Source organism: Trichechus manatus, unplaced genomic scaffold, assembly GCF_000243295.1.
Source record: "Trichechus manatus latirostris isolate Lorelei unplaced genomic scaffold, TriManLat1.0 scaffold00129, whole genome shotgun sequence".
NCBI classification, from domain to species: Eukaryota; Metazoa; Chordata; class Mammalia; order Sirenia; family Trichechidae; genus Trichechus; species Trichechus manatus.
The window spans coordinates 8,234,079-8,256,307 of NW_004444065.1; the positions used below are offsets into that span (position 1 = coordinate 8,234,079).

At 35.4% G+C, this 22,229-nt stretch overlaps 1 protein-coding gene across 1 annotated transcript in view; it reads right to left on the reverse strand.

Moving 5' to 3' along the window:
* Positions 1-22,229, reverse strand: part of BCHE (butyrylcholinesterase) — a 104,546-nt gene that overhangs the window by 8,778 nt on the left and 73,539 nt on the right. The window contains exon 2 of the mRNA XM_023739133.1: positions 14,785-14,951. Within this exon, the coding sequence (XP_023594901.1) occupies positions 14,785-14,951 (167 nt within the window). The remainder of the gene's footprint in view (positions 1-14,784; positions 14,952-22,229) is intronic.

A 22,229-nucleotide genomic window follows, 5' to 3' on the forward strand; every position in this document is an offset into this window, starting at 1 on the left:
ACAGAAAGAGAAGGAAGATATAGAGAGACAAGAAACTGAGAAATGAAGAAAGACAAAAAGGGAAACAGAGGGAAAAGAAAACAAAACAAATTAAAAAAAAAAAACAACAAGAAAGGCCCCCCAAAATAACAGAAAAAAAAAAAAATGAAAAAATAAATGCCCTCCGGGATCTCCATGCACGTCTGTGGAAGCCGAGGGGGAATCTCGTTGCCACGCAGCTCTACCTGGCCAGAAAGGGCTCCCAACTCCAGAAAAGGAAAAGACAACAAACAAAGAATTCAAAACGAAGAAATGAACAAAACCCTGGGATCCCACCATCGAGGCAGTCCAGACCGGGAAGCAGCTCCAAATTCGAACGGAGCTTCGCAGCCCCTCAGAAAGAAGCAAAGATGGCGCACGGAGCGAGGTACTCGAGTGAAAGGAGGGGGAGGTGGTGAGAGGCAAGGAAGAAATCAAAAGAAACAGAAAAAATAAGCAACACTAGCAGCCAACAAATGGCACTCAGAGAGCCAGCTAGTGTGGACTGGTGTTTCTGGACAAGCGACTGCATCCGGGGGAAGCAGAGGGGGCCGAGTGTGGGTGAAGAAGGGTAGAGAGTGGGAAAGTGTATATCACAAATTACCGGAGCTCCGCAGCCCCTCAGAAAGAAGCAAAGATGGCACACGGGGCGAGGTACTCGAGCGAAAGGAGGGGGAGGTGGTGAGAGGCAAGGAAGAAATCAAAAGAAGCAGAAAAAAGCAACATCGGCAGCCAACAAATGGCACTCAGAAAGCCACCCGTTTGGATGTGTGGAATCCAAGCATCCAGTGTTTCCCGGTCAAGAGATTGTGGCCGTGGGAAGCAGAGGAGGCTGAGTTGGGGTGAAGAAGGGTGGGGAGTTGGAAAGCATATATCGCAAATTACCGGTTGTTTTGTCTCCCACTGGACACTCCGTGAAGCTGCTTTCTCATACCCCGTTTGCTGGTCTCCAATAAGAGTCCAAGATGGCGGATCCACACTGAGTTAGCTGGTAGTGGACCTCTGCATGAATCTCTCCTCGCTCTCCATTCTCTGTCAGTTTTCTCACTCCATTCAGTGCTTGGCTGAGTTCTTTATCTCTTCATTTTATGTTTTAGTGTTTCAGGATTGTTGTATTCTCTGTTTGGCTTAGTTTTTTGGATCTTTGCTGTGGAAGGACAGCATGGTGTTTCTGCCTAGAGTGCCATTTTCTATAGACTATTAATTTTGATAAAAATGCTTATATAGGAGTATTTATTAACGCTTACGGATAACTGTGCAAATGGCATCCTATATAGATTTTAGACTTATTCCAATATATTTTAATGTGCAACAATGTCTCATCATTGTATTGCTTTGCCAGACAAAAGATAAGGCTATCTCTGCTTTCAAAGAGTTTGCAAAGTACATGTGTGTGTTACGTGATAGGAATCTTTATGCCAGGAATAATTTAAGGTAATGAACCAAAAAAAGGTCTATGTACTCTAAGAAACTTGCAATCCTGATTTATTAATGTATTATAAGGTATGAAGTTTTTGAACAATAGAAGCTCTTAAATTACAAACTTTTTAAAGCGTATATTTATAAATAGATATGATAAGGCAACATGACAGTTGACATTATTTAAGACTATAAGAATTTTTACATTTGGGCTTCTTTTTCTTTTCGAACTTTCAGGATGTTAAATTGTAGTCGTCAAATTAGAAGCAAAATTTTAAGTGATTTCAATTCTCCTGAAAGTACGCAGTGACTTTTTTTTTAAATATATACTTTTCAGTTAGGTAGCTTTGAAATTATTAATAACTTTGTAAGATTAATTTGGAGAAGACAATTCTATGATTAATTTAAAGTTTATATGCAAATAAAAACATTTACAACATTTCTATAGCCATTAAAATATTCCCTGCAACTTAGGATATACTTAGACATGAAATGTTCATACTGTGTGGACATTAGATGAATATTTGCAAATTTATAGACAAATGTTCCACTTTTATATAAAAATGGCTTTTAAAAGGTCAATGACTATAACTTTTTGTGAATAACAGAACAATTCTAAATGGTGAGAAAGTATAGATGTGGAAGACAGATGTTAAATATACCAAATGATCCACTTTTAAGCTTATTTTAATAGTATTTAATTTCTATTTGAAATGTTACTTACACAAAGTAAGGGCTGTAATGTTCAGAAAGAACAACATTTTCGTTATAACAAATAAATGATTGATAATTTAGCATTTGGAACATAATTTAATATTTAGAGAAAAGTTCTCAGATCTGATTTCCTTTCCTTGTCTATGGAATGATACCAAGTCCTTGATTCAGATAAATGTAACTTTCTTTATGTATCATGATCGAAAGTCTATACAATTTAGTACATTGAAATACTTTAACCTGAGTACTTTTTCCTTTAGAAGTGCTGGTCATTGATTGAGACAATAAAATATGAAACATTTAATTATCATCTAACAGAATGCAGAGAAAGTGAATGCATTGTAAAAAGAAGATAAAATTTTTGATTGCCATGAAATAAATCAAAACGAAGATTAGACGTTTTTCTCTTCTCCTTCCTCCAGCTCCTCCTTTTCCTCCTCTCTTTCTTCTTTTACTTCTTCTTCTCTCATATTGGCTTATTTGTTGGTGAGAGGACAAAATCTGTGGTCTCATTTCAATGTTTTTCATTATTAACATTAGCACAGTAATGATGAAACTATATAACTTAAGTGGGCTGGCACATCACAAACTAAATATTTAGAGAATTAAACTTGATCAGTAAATTGTAATTTATTTAACATTTGAGGGAAGAAACACCATTAAAGTAAGCAATATCTTTGCTTTATAGTTGATTAATTAAAATATAATTATGTCTTTGACCAGATTCATACTGCTTAATCAATCTGATAGGTTCCTAACTTGTAATCTTAACCAAAATGCAGTATTTTAACTGAATGTACTAGAACGAAGAATGAAAATCCGAATAAGAGGAAACATGTAAACAAGGAGAGAAAGTATGTGGAGGGTTGGCATTAAATTCAAATTTCAAATATTGATCAATTCCATCAAATATTGGGATCTTATTTTCTTCAAATAGTTTAACTTCTAATGCCCTCTTTAAATTTGTTTTAGAAAGAAAGAAGTATAACTTGCAGAATAATTTTTTTCCATTTATTTTCTATTCTTTCTTTTTCCAGTGCCAATATTTTGTGTTCTGAGCTGTGAACATAATGAAGGTTTAACACAATACATTATGATTTAATTAATTTTACGAGGAAAAAATATGAATCAATTTATTGATTTTCTGAAGTTCTTATGTAAACAATACTATATGAAAATCTTCTTTATTCATTCTATATGATGTCCATACTATATAATAATATGCAGGGGAAAAAGTGTCTTGTTTTCATTCATACTATTAACAATGGAACACATACTATTTATTAATTTAACACATACAATAATGAATTGTCCTCAGGTTAAATATACTAGTATATGGCATTTAAATAATATCTGTTAAAAAAGTAACACAATAAAGGTAAAAGTAGGACAAGGGCAAATATGTAGCACACATATACATAGAAGAAAAATAAGAGTTGCATTATGAAAAGTAGGCATGGCAAAAAGGATGGTCAAAAATAAATAGGTAAATAATTATATAAATAAGATAAATCAACTTCAATAATTGATAAAACTTAAAATTCTCGTGACTTTTGTTCTTAACATTGAAACATAGGAAGTAAAAAAAAAACCTATTCAAAATATAAAGATATACTAAAATAAATACACTAACTGTTGGAGAATTTAACTCATTTCTGTTATTTCATAAGGACTTTAATAATGTAAAAAGTAAGGATTTGGTCGATTTAAAAAAATATTTAACCTTAGAGACAGATAATTTATCTTTTTTTCAAAAGAAAAATATATTTCAAAAAGTGCTGTTATATTATACACCCCCATCTAAAAAACAAAAACTTCATTAAATTTAATCTGTAAAATAGAAAACTGTGTAATCTATTTTTATAAAATGAAAATTTATGCCAAAATAGCAAATGATCAAATAAATATATAACCAAAAAGTCCTCTAAAACTTAAGAGAGTGTGTGGATATTTATCACATGTATGTATAAATAGAGATATTAAAAAGCATACACACAGATCTCTCCAAAGCAAATCTTTGTGTGCGAGAAAAAGGCACATGTGCAAATGAAGATATTTTGGAAGATATAGTCTAAATAATAGGTATGCAGACATAGGGGATGTTGTCAAATTTGCATTCAAAGGCATATTTGAATCCTAAGTACTTTCATGCTGAAACAAGAAAAGTACTTTTTAGACTAATATTCAAAAGAATAATGAAATAGATGTAAAGAAAATTAACATACTCCTAATACAAATAAACCAGCACACAAAAGCAGCTGTTTAGATGAATGGCACTACCTCAAATATAAGAAATATTATGTTGATGCCATATGATAGTCTTAGAAACTCTAAGGAGAACAGGTAGAAGATAATTTTTATGCAGTGAAAACTAATAAATTTATACTTCAATAATCAGAGCATGTCAGTCTCTCATTTAAAATGATTAAACAGTTTTGTTTAAGATACAATTTAAATTCCTTAGCACGACATACAAGATACTTCATCTGTGATCTCTGCTTATTTGACTTCTCTCCTCGTTGCCTTCAATATTAAGACTCAGTGAAAATACTGCCTTTTTCTAAAAGCTTTTCATAGCCTGAACCTAGCACGTCACTTAGAGTGAGCCGACCCTGTCATATTCATGTGTGTATCTCTAGCTTCTAGTGGGATGGAGTGCAGAGCATGAGCTCTGTAAGTGTATATCAAATTAACTGATGAAAAAGAGAAAAATAGAATAAGAAATCTTATCTCTACCAGGTGATACCCAATACCATTGCCATCGAGTGGATTCCAACTCATAGCAACCCTATAGGACAGAGTAGAACTGCCCCATAGGGTTTCCAAGGAGCGGCTGGTGGATTTGAACTGCTAACCTTTTGGTTAGCAGCCGAGCTCTTAACCACTGTGCCACCAGGGCTCCCTACTAGATGATAAACGTGGTGTAAATAAATTAATTAACTGTTAAATAACCCCCTCAAAATAAAACAAACAAAAATGTCTAGTTTTGTAGATATTATTTTCCTCTTTTACATTCTGATAGGTAACTGATAATAGAAAAAAAACCTTTTTTATTTCCAAGTAATTTTGTGTACCTGAATTTATCTATAAACATATACATTTTTGTTTTGGTTAACATCTTTAAAGAATACCATTCTCAAAAGCAACCTCCCGCAGAAAAACAAAAACAATACCATAACAATACTTATATTAGATTGAACCAAAATTTTCATGATAATTTGCAAGGTGGGATATACTAGCATTACTAATACTCATGTGTAGTTTAAGCTATATATTAATCTCATGCTTGACTGCAATTAAATTTTGAACTTTAAAAGAGAAGAAACTATTTTAAAAATTCTATGAATAATCAATGGCTATGTATGCATGACTAAAATTTTTGCATTGAAAAATTTTATTATGTATAATAAGTAATATAGTTTCTATTTTCTTTAAAAGAAATTGCCTAATGGGAGAGTGTCAAATATCATATAAGTCACATGCCATACACAGAAAACATAAATATTTGTGATAGAAAATGTATAAATAAGTTTAATTTAATATGTATTGTTCACCTGAGTATTTCTTGGGAAAAGGTTGTTGTGTGCTGTTGAGTCCACTCCAATTCATAGCGACCCTGTAGGACAGACTAGAACTGCCCCATAGGGTTTCCAAGGCTGTGATCTTTACGGAAGCAGACTGACACATCTTTCTCCCACAGATCAGCTAGTGGGTTTGATCCGATGACCTCTTGGTTAGCAGCCGAGCACTTAAGCACTATGCAACCAGGGCTCCTTTGGGAAAAGGTTAGTTCTATGTATTTAGGCTAGCAACTTTTAGTATAAATTCTTAAGTCATACTAATGGCAGATAAACCTAATAAGGGGTTATAGATTATAAATATAAGTCAATTAAAATTTATATTGAGACATGTGAAGTTTTAATTTGTTTCTATTATTATTCTCCTATTATGCCATGTATCAGAATAATAAGATTAAATTTTATTTTTAACCAACTTGGTGATACGTGTGTTTTTAACTACTTTAAAATTATTTCAAAGGGCACAAAGTCTTTTCCTGGCTGTAAAATAGAGGACAACATGCATTGGGTGTGCAGGTATTGGGGAGAAAAAAAGAAGAAAATAAGATTTTCTATATTTGATGATTCACTGTGAAAAAGAAGTATAAAGCTATGAGAGGCAAGAGTGATTGCAATAGTGAGTTTAGCAGGCATAAATGATCCAGGTGAGTGGTGACTGAGAAATTCTAAATAGGTATTGGGATTCTGGCAGGATACAGGAAGGAACAGGAGGGGCAAAGATCCCTAGGCAGCAATATGCCTGGTGAATTCTAAGAACAGCAGAGGTCAGAGTGGGTGGAACCACATAAGAGAGAGGAAGTATAGTAAAAAAAGAGATCAAGGGTGGGAGGGATGGCAGGGACAGGGGTAAGAAGATATTTAAGATTTTGTAGGCAATCAGGAGCCTTGGTGGCACAGTGGTTAAAAGACAAAGCACGACCTTGAGTATATCCCACCTGAATTTGGAGACCATCTCAAGAACAGATTTCAGGCATTGAACACTAATGAACAAAGACCAAAGCCTGGAGGAGTTGTGGAATGACGTCAAGGACATCATTCATGAGAAAAACAAGAGGTCATTACAGAGACAGGAAACAAAGAGATCAAAATGGATGTCAGAAAACACTCTGAAACTTGCTGTTGAACGTAGAGTAGCTAAAATGAAAGGAAGAAATGATGAAGTAATCGAGCTGAACAGAAGATTTCAAAGGTTGGCTAGAGAAGACGAACTAAAGTGTTATAACATCATGTGCAAAGACTTGGAAATTGAAAACCAAAAGGTGAGCACATGCTTGGCGTTTCTCGAGCTGAAAGAACTGAAGAAAAAATTCAAGCCTTCAGTTGCAATATTCAAGGATTCTACAGGGAAAATATTAAATGGCGCAGGAAGTATCAAAAGAAGATGGAAGGAATGGGCAGAGTTGCTGTACCAAAAAGAATTGGTCGACATTCAACCATTCATGAGGTAGCATATGATCAAGAACCAATGGTACTGAAGGAAGAGGTCTAAGCTGCACTGAAAGCATCGACAAAAAACAAGGCTCCAAAATTGACAGAATCCCAACTGAGATATTTCAACAAACTGACGCAGCACTGAAAATGCTCACTCGTCTATGCCTAGAAATTTGGAAGACAGCTAACCGGCCAACTGACTGGAAGAGATCCATATTTGTACCCATTCCAAAGAAAGGTGATCCGATAGAATGTGGAAATTATTGAATGATATTATTAATATCACACATAAGCAAAATTTTGCTGAAGATCATTCAAAACCTGTTGCAGAGGTACATAGACAGGGAACAGACAGAAATTCAAGCTGGATTCAGAAGAGAACATGGAACAAGGGCTATCATTGCTGATGTCAGATGGATCCTGGTTGAAAGCAGAGAATACCAGAAAGATGTTTACCTGTATTTTATTGACTATGCAAAGGCCATTCGACTGTGTGGATCATAACAAATTATGGATAACATTGCGAGGGATGGGAATTCCAAGAAACTTAATTGTGCTCATGAGGAACCTGTACATAGACCAAAAGGCAGTCTTTGGATCAGAACATGGGGATACTGTGTAGTTTAAAGTCGAGAAAGGTGTGTGTCAGGGTTGTATCCTTTCACCATACTTCTTCAATCTGTATGCTGAGCAAATAATTGGAGAAGCTGGACTATATGAAGAACACGGCATCAGGATTGGAGGAAGACTCCTTAACAACCTGTGATATACAGATGACACAGCCTTGCTTGCTGAAAGTGAAGAGGACTTGAAGCACTCACTGATGAAGATCAAAGACCACAGCCTTCAGTATGGATTGCACCTCAACATAAAGAAAACAAAAATCCTTTCAATTGGACTAATCTCTACATCATAATAAATACAGGAAAGATTGAAGTTGTCAAGGAGGATTTCATTTTACTTGGATCCACAATCAACACCTATGGATGTAGCAGTTAAGAAATTAAACAATGTATTGCACTGGACAGATCTGCTACAGAAGACCTCTTTAAAGTGTTAAAAATCAAAGATGTCACTTTAAGGACTAAGGTAGGCCTGTCCCAAACCATGGTGCTTTCTATTGCCTCATATGCATGTGAAAGTTGGACAATGAATAAGGAATACCAAAGAAGAATAGATGCCTTTGAATTATGGTGTTGGTGAAGAATATTGAATATATCATGGACTGCCAGACGAACAAACAAATCTGTCTTGGAAGTAGTACAGTCAGAATGCTCCTTAGAAGCAAGGATGGTGGGACTTCATCTCACATACTTTGGACATGTTGTCAGGAAGGACCAGTCCTTGGAGAAGGACCTTATGCTTGGTAAAGTAGAAGGTCAGCAAAAATTGGAAGACCCTCAATGAGATGGAATGACACAGTGGCTGCAACAATGGGCTTAAGCATAACACGATTGTGAGGATGGAGTAGGACTGGGCAGTGTTTCATTTTGTTGTACATAGGCTCACTATGAGTTGAAACCAACTCAAGGCACCTAACAACAACAGTAACATAATCAAGGTTGTACTTTGAATCGTGTGGACTTCTTTTATTTTTCTTCAGCTTCAACTTGAACTTGCATATGAGCAGTTCCATAGTCAGCCCCTGGCCTTGTTCTGATTACATTGAGCTTCTCCATCGTCTCTTTCCATAGATGTAGTTGATTTGATTCCTGTGTATTCTATCTGGCAAGGTCCGTATGTACAGTCACCATTTATGTTGTTGAAAAAAGGTATTTTCCAATGAATAGGTCATGGTTCTTGCAAAATTCTATTATGAGATTTCCTGATTCATTTCTATAACCAAGGCCATATTTTCCAAATACTGACCCTTCTTCTGGAGCCCTGGTGGTGCAGTGGTTAAGAGCTTGACTGCTAACCAAAAGGTCAGCAGTTTGAATCCACCAGCCACTCCTTGGAAACCCTATGGTTCTACTCTGCCCTATAGGGTCACTATGAATGGGAATCAACTTGACAGCAACGAAGTTTGGGTTTTTTGTTTTTTTTTTTTTTAATTTGATCCTTCTTCTTAGCTTCCAACTTTCAAAGTTTAATTACCAGTAATTGTCAATACATCTTGATTACAAGTTTGATCAATTTCAGACTGAAGAAGTTGGTAAAAATCTTCCATTAGTTCATCTTTGGCCTTAGTGGTTGGTGCATAAATTTGAATAATAGTCGTATTAACTGATCTTCCTTGTAGGCTTATGAATATTATCCTCTCACTGACAGCATTGTACTTCAGGATAAATACTGAAATTTTTTTTTTTTTAACATTCCTATTCAATTTGTCTTTTTCAGCATAGTAGACCATATGATTGTCTGATTCAAAATGGCCAGTACTAGTCCATCTCACGAATGCCTAGGATACCGATCTTTATGTGTTCCATTTTATTTTTGACAATTTCCAATTTTTGTAGATTCGTACTTTGTGCATTCTCACATCCCGATTACTAATGGATATTTGCAGCTGTTTCTTCTCATTTTGAGTAGTGCCACATCAGCAAATGAAGGTCCCGAAAACTTGACTCCATTCACGTCATTAAGGTCGACTCTACTTTGAGGAGGCAGCTCTTCCCCAGCCGCATTTTGATTACCTTCCAACCTGAGGGTCTCATCTTTCAACACTTTATCAGACAGTGTTCTGCTGCTGTTCATAAGGCTTTCACTGGCCAATTTTTTTTGAAGTAGATTGCCAGATCCTTCTTCCTAGTCTGTCTTAGTCTTTAAGCTCCGCTGAAACCCGTCCACCATTGGTGACCCTGCTGGTATTTGAAATACTGACAGCATAGTTTACAGCATCAAAGCAACATGCAAGCCACCACAGTAGAACAAACTGACAGACAAGTTGGGGTTATTTGCATTAGAAAACACGAAAAACTACACTAAAGACCAGGCCAATGCTCTTTTCTTTGTAATACACTGCAGTATTTTGTTAACTACAAAGCAAATAGATCTACATCTCCTAGATGGTAAATCTATAACCACTTAAGTAGCTTACAATTTTGGAGAGACATGAGAGTGTTGTAAGTTATTTATTTATTTTTGTTTCCTGATTTTGTTAGCTCCACATCTTGTTTAGTGTAATCTGCATTAGAAAACACTCAACAAATGTGGAGCTGGCTAGAATTGGGAAACCAAAAAACAAACAAAAAAAGCTATGACGCTTTCATCACTCTCCAAAATTGGTAACAACTTAAGTGGATATAGATTTACCATGTAGGAGATATAGATCTATTTGCTTTGTATTTAACCAAATACCACAGTGTGTAATAATAAAAAGAGCATAGGTGTAGTCTTTGGAATGTGTAGGGTTAGAATTCCAACTTGAAACTTATTATATAAGTGACATAGAGAAAACCCTAGCTTCTCAAATATTTAGATTTTTCAACTGTAAATAGGATTAGTAATCTCTATTTTGCAGTGTTACTGTGAAGAATATGTGAGATCTTGTGTACATTATGAACTCAAACACTAAGCACTATTGGGTGCCCCAAAAAGGTATTCACTACCCCTATTACAAATATTTTTTGAGGAGTCCTGGTGGCATAGTGGTTAAGTGCTTGACTGCTAACTGCAAGGCAGGGAGTTCGAACTCACCACTTGCTCTGCAGGAGAAATATATGGCAGTCAGCTTCCAGTAAAGATTACAGCCTTCGAAACCCTATAGGGCAGTTCTACTCTGTTTATAAGGTTCCTATAAATCGGAATTGATTTGATGGCAATTTTTTTTTTTTTTAAGTTACAAGCATTTACTTGCAGCTTTGTTCTTCATTAAATCCATGTACAGCTGGATCAATATCAATAGTCTTAATATACATATTAACATGACTTTTCTCGGGACATTTTTTGTCTTTACTTTTCCTACATTATTGTCTCATTTTGCAAAAAAAAGTCAGGTTTTTTTCTTAGAATAAGAGTAGTAATAATAAAATAATTTTTTGTTTGTTTTGCCACTTAAAAAGGAGGGATAAATTTTTCACCATACCTTAGTCTATTTAGTCAAGACTAAAAGGAGTAGGAAAAAAAGCATGAGAAGTGAATTCACCCAAAATTGCCAATGGATGCGAAGTTAGAAGAAGAGATTAAGCTGGCACTGAACTGCACTGAGCATTCTAATATATAACACCATATTTCTTATTCATTGAGAGTTCATTAAAAATGTCTTCTGTCTCTATTACTTATTTCCCTGTTTGCTGAACAGATTTTACAATTATCAGGGAATACATTATTCTTTCTGTATTGCCCTGCTATAATTTGAGGGTGGGAAGACATGGTAGAGTGAACCCTATAAACTTAGGCTAGGATTTGTGAAGACTTATAAACTAGACTCTTTTAAAGATTTATATTTATGATTTATCAAGTTAACCAAAGTCCTGTGTTTTTGTTTTTGTTTTTAACTAGGAATGGAGAATTCAGACATATTAAGACAGCAAAACTAGTTGGATGTTTTTTTCTACCAGCTACATTTTCACTTTCTCAACTTTGGTTACCAGTCTTGCTTAAACTGACTAACAAATAGCGCAGGTGATTCTCCAAAGTGATTGATTTAAGGGGTAGCTCAGCTGTAAAATGTATATCCTGCCTTTTTTGGTTTTGGCAACCAACAATGCTCCATGATTTATTCCAAAGCCAGAGAAGGAATTGCCAGATCTTTTTTTTTTTTTTCCCCCTTATTGGGATGATTTGAAAGTCAAGCATTTTTGTTTGTTTGTTTAAACTTCTGCTCCTATTTTTTGGGGAAAAAAATTGATATCTTACTGATGTCGAATAGATCATTTCTACACTTCCTTTTCTTGCTTTCTTCAAATGATCATGAAGTATTGCATCGTTACGCTCCTAGTGAAAATCTGTATTTGATAACATTTGAAACAAATATTGTACAGTTTATTTTTAGCAGGTGAATGCAATAACAGCATAGGCATGTGCCAAAGTATAGTCTGAAAGTTAAGTGCTAGCATCCCTGTGTTTAAACAAGCTTTAAGGATCATTTTGAGAACATTCATTGCTCAAATGTAAACTACTGCTGAAACGGTACTTGTAAAGCTTATTGGACTTCCATCTTGAGTGAGGTAAACATTTCTCCTTTTTAGAGAGCCAGAGAGAAGGTATTCTTTGAAATTTTCCTTTCCTTGAAAGCTGCCTTAAAAAAATAATATTCCAATAAAACTTTAGCCCAGGTCATCTAAATAATTAAAGATTGAAATATCTGAAGTTTTGCGACTTCAAGAATATAAGGTATGGCAGAAACATTTGTTCTTAATCTTTTTTAATCCTCTTATATTATGCATTTATAAAATGTAAAAACATGTAACTTCAAATTGATTTTAAGTTTTAATTATTAGCGAATTATTAGTATAACATTATTAATGTTACAATCATATCATGCATCTCCTTTACAATTTATAAAATATATTTAACATGATAAAATTTTGGGGGGAACTACTTAGAAAAAATGGTAAATATATAAATATATATTTATATATATATAAATATATAAAATATAAAGATTATGTTTTCAAGACACATTGGATCTACTACAGAGCATGGTATTAAATCACAGTATAGTATGGTATTTCCATAGAGCTAAGCTGGCTGCTAATTGTTCAAACCCACCTAGCAGCTCAGTAGGAAAAAAACCTGGCTGTTTGCTCCCATAAAGATTACAGCCTGGTAAAACCTATGGAGCAGTTCTACTCTGTCACATGGGGTCTCTATGAGTTGAAAATTGACTTGACAGCACCTAACAACAACATGTATTATTCAAACTAGGAAGCTGCTCATCACTACAAAAATAAGGAACAACTGACCAAAAATCTAGGAGTTTGTTTATTTAACCTGCTTTATGGCAGTTGAGTATCTAGAGATAGAACTTTTTGAAATAATTCTTCAAAAAATTCTGTTATTCAAACTTTGTTTTTGTAACAAATAAACTGAAATAGATCACATGTACATCAACCAAAATGACTTAGTTTATTACAAATTAGTAATTTAAAATTCCCTCCCCGCTTGCTTACTTTTCCTCAGATTATGACCCTATTATTTTAAAATATTTTAAATAAAGATTAAGAATGTGTGGTCTGTGGTATGTTAAAGGGTTATCTCTTCAAGGCTCTTGGCAGATTAAGTGTATTACCTCACTGTTATTCACACCCGGAGGACACAAGGGCAGCACTGTTGCTCTGCCAAGGAGGCAGAAGCCCATCTCTGGAGAAATCTTATGTCACAGAACATTTGCTAATACACAGAGCACTGGATATCAGAAACCTCTCTCCAATAGATGGAGTACATAATTATAATTTTGGTAAGTAATGTCTGATAATCAAAAGGCATGTTAAACAATTAAATACGGCTCTGAAATGCCCACATTTTTCTGAAACTAATGCCCAATAAGAAACTAAAAGCATGCACTATGTTGTAATATCTAATAAAGAGCCTGAAAATTACACACTGTTATGATGAACAAATATCTAAAGGAATTGGTCAGCAATATGTCTGATGCTTGAAAATTGATTACTTTCATTTGAAAAATAAAATTAGTAGACTTGAGGAGCCACATGGGTTATCAACTGCCTGGCATTTTAGAATCAGGCAATGATTTGGATATTTATGCCAATTTTCTCAGAAAAGATCAAAGTAAGATTATATATGTTTCATTACTCAAGTGGATGAAAATATTTTCTTACTCATGGATTTTGAAATAATCTGATAATCTAAACCAAATTTCCTAGTATTTCCATATACACTTGTAAGCAATCACTTCCTGAGGCATTAGTTGACTAAATTACTATCTGCTTAATATAGTATGTAATGTAAATAAGTGTTTTTAGATATATATTTAAAGTTCAGAATATTTAAAAATATCTGGATTTTTTAAAACCATGTAAATTTAGGAGTATTTTCCTTCTCAATATCAAAGTTTCTACTATTTATCAATCTTTTTGAGTACTTGTCTTTAAGTTCCACAAATTAAGTTTATTTTATATTTTTATTCACTCATTTATCTATCAATTAATTCCACAAGGTTTGGCTGAGCAGCAGGTTGTTATTGTTAGCCGCTGTTTGGTTAGTCCCAACTCCTGGCAACTCCATGTATGATGGAACTAAATGTTGCCTACTCCTGCTCCATCCCCATAATCTGTTGGAGATCATAACATTGTGATCCATAGGGTTTCCACTGTTAGATTTTTGAAAGTAGATCATCAAGCTGTTCCCCCTAATCCGTTTTAGTCTGGAACCTCCCCTGAAACCTGTTCAGCGTCATAGCAACACACAAACCTGCACTGACAGACAGATGGTGGCTGTGTTTTAGTTTCCCTATTATATTTTACTCTCCCCCAGGGGAGAACTTATATTTTAGTTTTCTTTAACTGTGAAGTGCTGTCCATATAGTAGGCCCTCAAAACATATCTAAAGTGATTTTTAAAAGTTGCTAAAAATAATGTCCTCATTGGAACCAAGTAACTGTAAACTCACAGATACGTATACTAATTAACATCATCACCAAGCCTTGGATTGTTTACCTTTCCCCCCTTGTACATAGCCCATCATCAATTAATTAATCAAACAATAAGAAAACACACACCTGTCATTTCCAAGACTTTTGGAAAAAATAGAGTCCAGAATCGACATTGTTGAGCTCGTAGTTTAGTGTACACTCTTGATGACTCAGTATTCAGGGTTAAATATTTTTGTTCAGTGCTTTTGAAGACTGGCCATCTTGTGCCATTGCTCTGGGTTCCATTTGGGTTTCTAAATAAAGAGAAACATTATAATTCTATCAAAAATCGTGTTAAGTAAAAAGAGTATTGTTCTCTTAAACTGTTATCAAGGGCTTTAAGAAGTCAGAAAAAAATGTTCATTTGTTTCGATGACACCAAACATAAGAGAACTGGGTTGGTAGCTTGAAAGATTATGTTAATTAAAATTGTAGGAATTAAAAATCCAAGAATTATTACTACATGCATTTATGTTTAACCTATAGGGAGAGAAAATATTTTCTATTTAAGTAGTGCTAATGTTTTCTTCAAACAACTCAAAAGGGCAGTGTTGCTTTGTTTCATCCTCTTCCCTTACTCCAGATCCAGTCTTCTCACAGTGAACATTTACAGCAACTACTCATTCTACTCACTGTTTCTTGCATCTGTTTCTTTCTATTTATTCTTATCATTGCTGCCTGGTTATGAGACTTATTACACATCTCCTTATTATGTAATAACCTCATTACTCTAGAAACTGCCTTAAGTCTCACATTTAAGTTCATTTTACATTCTTTCAGATCTGTTCACTGCTTAAAAACCATTCAATAACTCCCACTGGGTTCAGATTAAGGCTAATGAGCAACATGGTGCGAACCACATTTCCAAGCTTATTTTCAGATATTCTCTTTCATTCTAGCTAACAGAAATTAGTGACAGTTCCCTGGTAATTCCTCCCTTTTTCTCACTTCTTTGCCTTTGCTCCGACTATTACTTCTGCTTCCAGTTCCTTTATCTTCAACTTCATGGTTCCAACCCCATTCAAAACCTTCATATTCTTTGTTTTTTTTGGATGATATTTCCCATATCTTTAATTGTGATGTTAAAATCGGTAACCATTTACTATATTTTTTAGAAATTTATAGTTTTGAGTTCATTTTCTACACTATAGTACTCAATAATATATTATTACCTAGGTCAGACAAACAGAAACTCAACAAGTAATTATTTTGAAAAGTGGCTCCAAGTAATCAGGTCACCGGCAATGCTATAGATTTCTCTTTAGTATATTTTTATGTTATTATTATGAGTCAGACACTGTGCTAGACTACAGAAATAAAAATAAATACAGACAAGCATAGCTTCCCACAGGGAATTTATCAGCAAAAACATTCATGAAAACATTCAGGAACCAACAATAAACGGTTGTTGTTGGGTGCCGTCGAGTCGTATTTCAACACATAGTGACCCCATGTGATACAGCAGATATTCCCCATAGGCTTTTCTTGGCTGTAATCTTTACAGAAGCTGATCACCAGGTCTTTCTCCCATGGAGCTACTGTGTGGGTTCTTACCGCCAACCCTTCAGTTTGCAGCCGAGTGCTGAGCTGTTGTACCACCAGGACACCATGACTATATAAAGTAGCCTAAACCAAACCTAAAGGAAAGGACACAAATTGTCAGAGGAAGGAGCAATCACTAAATTACTACATGTGTAAAAGAAAATTACCTGAAAGAGTGGGATTCCAGTTGAAGTAAGAAGAGAGAATAGGGAACTGAACCAGAAAGGAAAGCTGGGAAAGCTAGGAAAAGGGAACTGAATTACCACAGGCATAAATAATGAGTGTACTTCTTAGTTCAAATAACAACAGGAAAACTAAGTTTCTTGGATTCTAGGACAGAAGGAGATAATATTAGGTTATACCTTTAAGATATTACTGTTATTACATTAAGACCTGACAGCCTAGGACACTGATTGAGACTTTAGCTTCTAGGCATTAACTATTCTTGAGGGATTTTTTTGACTAAAGGACTTACTGTGAACTTAATGTCTTAAAAATATTGACCTGGAGGTAGTGTTTAGAATAATCAAGAAATCTATAATTTAGCTACGGGTACTTCTATAAAAAACAAAACACTAAAGTGTTGAAGGTAAGTAATTCATTCCCTTCTCTTAGATTCATTCTACCCGAGTAAAATAAAATCACATAAGAAAAACTCCATTTGATCCTTTCTAGAGTTCAGTACACAAAAATATTTATTATCCAAATAACTTTTGTAGATTACTAATGGGTAAACATTTGGCACTAGTGTTAATGGATATAATACTTTTTTTTCTGTGCCAAAAGCCTGTGCACTTAGAAGAGTTTTGGAAGAGAAGCAGGCATTCATCCAGCACGGCTATCTAGAGATAGATTTTACCATGAAGTATTTGTATCTAATAAGCATCATAAATTCATGATTTATCAAGAAGCAGACATATTCAACCAAGAATTTAGTAGCTTTAGAAATAAGTAGCTTCCGGATAGACTAGTTGATTTTGTGTAGAAATTGGATGATTTAATAAGAATTATTAATATCCATAGCTATTCAAGCTAAACCAATATCATAACAGGATTGAAACCTCCTGTTTAAGGTATTATTTGCGAGCGGTCATGAAGAAAATTTCTCCAGATCACAGATGGCATACTTGTCTAGGTAAGTTATGTAGTCTTTTTCCTTTCTTTTAAAGCTTTAGAAACTAACAAGTATAGCTGCTGGAGGCTGGATGTTAAACTAGGCTAACCATTGGTCTGATTTGGTACAGCGATTTCTTACGTTCCTAAATGGCCCACTTTCCTTCTAATTCCACTCTAATTAACTTACGGCACCATTTTAACTGTGCATTCATTTCTGGCTTTTGAAAATGATGACCTAAACAGAACTGACTTGTACTTGAGTTCAAGAGCAAAGTACTAATGGCACTGACTGTGTTCATTTAGCAAACTTTGTCCTATGAAATAACACATGGTATTCCAAATTGTAATTCAGAGATAACAAAATTCCTTTGTCTATGGATGCAAATATATTTTTCAAAAGGTTCTTGAAATAGCTATTGAAGTGCTGGAGCATTTTACTCTATAATTTGAGGAAATCTCCCAAGACTTAAAAACTTAATGAGAAATATATTTCTCTTTCTATCTGTATCAGTTAAAAACTGTGAAATACAACACGTTTCCCAGATAAACAATGAGAAACACTGTAAAATTAGAATCTAAAAATTACAATATAAAGTTAAGCATCTTAACTTGGCTATGTCTCAAAGACATTTTCTGTTCTTATCACAAAATAAAGATTTCAAAGTGGTAATACCTAAAATTCTCCATGAAATAGAGACATCTACATTCTAATTTTACTATCACATAGTTTTACTGCTTTGTGGTATACAAAAGTGGTCTAAAAATTATCCATTACACTTTTCCTTGTATTTAGGCATTAAATGTTTTAAAACATATATATGTTGTTGTTGTTAGGTGCCAATGAATCAGTTTTGACTCCTAGCAATCTTATGTACTACAGAAAGAAACACAGCCTGGTCCCGCGCCATACTCACAATAGTTGTTATGCTTGAGCTCATTGTTACAGCCACTGTGTCAATCCATCTCCTTGACGGTCTTCCTCTTTTTTGCTGACCCTCTACTTTACCAAGCATGATGTCTTTCTCCAGCAACTGGTCCCTCCTGATAACATGTCCAAAGCATGTAAGATGTAATCTCGCCATCCTTGCTTCTAAGAAGCATTCTGGCCGCACTTCTTCCAAAACAGATTTGTTCATTCTTTTGGCAGTCCAGGGTATATTCACTGTTCTTCACCAATGCCACAATTCAAAGGCGTCAATTTTTCTTTGGTCTTCCTTATTCATTGTTCAGCTTTTGCATGCATATGATGTGACTGAAAATACCATGGGTTGGGTCAGGTGCACTTTAGTCTTCAAGGTGATGTCTTTGCTTTTCAACACATTAAAGAGGTCTTTTGCAGCAGATTTGCCCAATGTATCTTTTGATTTCTTGACTGCTGCTTTCATGACTGTTGATTGTGGATCCAAGTAAAATGAAATCCTTGACAACTTCAATCTTTTCTCCATTTATCAAGATGTTGCTTACTGGTCCAGTTATGAGAATTTTTGTTTTCTTTATGTTGAGGTGTAATCCATACTGAAGGCTATAGTGTTTGATCTTCATCAGTAACTGCTTCAAGTCCTCTTCACTTTCAGCAAGCAAGGTTGTGTTATCTGCATAAGCCAGGTTGTTAATGAGTCTTCCTCCATCCTGATGCCCCGTTCTTCTTCATATAGTCCAGCTTCTCGGATTATTTGCTCAGCATACAGATTGAATAGGTATAGTGAAAGGATACAACCCTGACACACACCTTTTCTGACTTTAAACCACACAGTATCCTCTTGTTCTGTCAGAACAATTGCCTCTTGTTCTATGTACAGGTTTCACATGAGCACAATTAAGTGTTTTGGAATTTCCATTCTTCACAATGTTATCCGTAATTTGTTATGATCCACACAGTCGAATGTCTTTGCATAGTCAATAAAACACAGGTAAACATCTTTCTGGTATTCTCTGCTTTCAGCCAGCATCCATGTCCTCTTCTGAATCCAGCCTGAATTTCTGGCTGTTCCCTCTCGATATACTGCTGTAGCTGTTTTTGAATGATCTTCAGCAAAATTTTATTTGAGTGTGATATTAATGATATTGTTCGATGATTTCCACATTCGGTAGTATCACCTTTCTTGGGAATAGGTATAAATATGGATATCTTCCAGTCAGTTGGCCAGGTAGTTGTCTTCCAAATTTCTTGGCATAGATGAGTGAGCACTTTCAGCACTGCATTCATTTGTTGAAACATCTCAATTGATATTCTGCCAATTCCTGGAGCCTTGTTTTTTGCCAGTGCCTTCAGTGCAGTTTGTACTTCTTCCTTCAGTATCATCGGTTCCTGATCATATGCCACCTATTGAAATGATTGAACGTCGACCAATTCTTTTTGGTATAATGACTCTGTGTATCATCTTCTTTTGATGCTTCCTGCATCGTTTAATATTTTCCCCATAAAATCTTCACTATTGCAACTCGAGGCTTGAATTTTTTTCTTCAGTTCTTTCAGCTTGAGAATTGCTGAGCAAATTCTTCTCTTTTGGTTTTCTATCTCCAGGTTTTTGCACGTGTGATTATAATATACTTTGTCTTCTTGAGCAGCCTTTTGAAATCTTCTGTTTTGTTCTTTTACTTCATCATTTCTTCCTTTTGCTTTAGCTACTTGATGTTCAAGAGCAACTTTCAGAGTCTCTTCTGACATCCATTTTTGTCTTTTCTTTCCTTCCTGTCTTTTTAATGACCTCTTGCTTTCTTCATGTATGATGTCCTTGATGTCATTCCACAACTTGTCTGGTCTTGGTCATTAGTGTTCAATGTGTCAAATCTGTTCTTGAGAAGGTCTCTAAATTCAGGTGGGATATACTCAAGGTTATACTTTGGCTCTCCTGGACTTGTTCTAATTTTCTTCAGTTTCAACTTGAACTTGCATATGAGCAATTGATGGTCTGTTCTGCAGTCGACCCTTGGCCTTGTTCTAACTGATAATATTGAGCTCTTCCCTTGTCTCTTTCCACAGGTGTAGTTGATTTGATTCCGGTATATTCCATCTGGAAAGGTCCATGTATATAGTCGCCATTTATGTTGGTGATAAAAGGTATTTGCAATGACGAAGTCACTGGTCTTGCAAATTATATCATGAGATCTCTGGCATCATTTCTATCACCAAGGCCATCTTTTTCAACTACCTATCCTTCTTCTTTGTTTCCAACTTTCGCATTCCAATCACCAGTAATTATCAGTGAATCCTGATTGCATGTTTGATCAATTTCAGACTGCAGAAGCTGGTAAAAATCTTCAATTTCTTCATCTTTGGCCTTAGTGATTGGTGTGTAAATTTGAATAATAGTCGTATTAACTGGTCTTCCTTGTAGGCGTATGGATATTATTCTATCACTGACAGCATTGCACTTCAGGATAGATCTTGAAATGTTCTTTTTGATGACGAATGCAAAGCCATTCCTCTTCAAGTTGTCATTCCCAGCATAGGAGACTATACGATTGTCCAATTCAAAATGGCCAATACCAGTTCATTTCAGCTCATTAATGCTTAGGATATCGATGTTTATGCATTCCATTTCATTTTTGGCGATTTCCAATTTTCCTAGATTCATACTTCGTACATTCCACGTTCCTATTATTAATGGATATTTGCAGCTGTTTCTTCTCATATTGAGTCCTGCCACATCAGCAAATGAAGGTCCTGAAAGCTTGACTCCATCCATGTCATTAACGTTGACTCCACTTGAGGAGGCAGCTCCTCCTCTGTAGTCTTTTTGAGTGCCTTCCAACCTAGGGGGTTCATCCTCCGGTACTATATCAGACAATGTTCTTCTGCTATTCATAATGTTTTCACTGGCTAATTCTTTTCAGAAGTAGACTGCCAGTTCCTTCTTCCTAGTCTGTCTTAGTCTGGAAGCTCCGCTGTAACCTGTCTGCCATCAGTGACCCTGCTGGTATCTAAATACTGGTGGCATAGCTTCCAGCATCACAGCAACACACAAGCCCCCACAGTATGACAAACTGACAGACGCGTGGGGGAAGACACAGCTTACTTAACCAGAAAAGGCAGAGATTAACTTCTTAACATCTGTGTTACAGAAATTATCTGCTTGTCACTGATATTCAAACACAGATTTAGTAACTCATTTTATGAACATATTAAAAAAAAAAAAAAATCTTGAGGTTGAGTCGATTCCAACTCATAGATACCCTATAAGACAGAGTAGAACTGCCCCATAGGGTTTCCATGGAGTAACTGGTGGATCTGAACTGCCAACCTTTTGGTTAGCAGCCAAGCTTTTAATCACTTAAAAAGCATTAATTGACTTAGGATGCCCTAATATGAAGAAGTACTATTCATCTAGTCTTTACACATAAAGTTCTCTTTGGGTTACAGAATCCAAACCTTGCCTACCCACTCCTAACACAAGATCTTACTACATATTTTAAAAGAGCATTCTGATTGCGATGCTGTAATAGACTGTGTATGAGGGAAGGAGGCAAGGAGCAGCCTGAAGCAGGGAGACCAGTTAGGATGTTACAGGGATAATTTAGGTGACAGATGATAGTTGCTTGGATCAGGGAGGTAGTCGTAGAGATAGAGAGATATGGTCAGATCCTGAGTATATATTTGAAGATCCATAGGTCCTTATGCTTGGCCTATGGATTAGATATGGTGAGAAAGAGTAGTCAAGGATGACACCAGGGATTCTGATCTGAGAACCTGGAAGGATGAATGGAGTTGCTACTGCTGAGATGATAAAGGCTGGAAGAGGAACATGTTTGGAGAACAATATCAAAATTTCATCTCTGCAACAGGATACAACGAAAAGATTAGTCCAAAGGACTAATTGTCCATAGCTACCAAGACCTCCACCGGACTGAGTCCAGTACAGCTAGATGGTGCC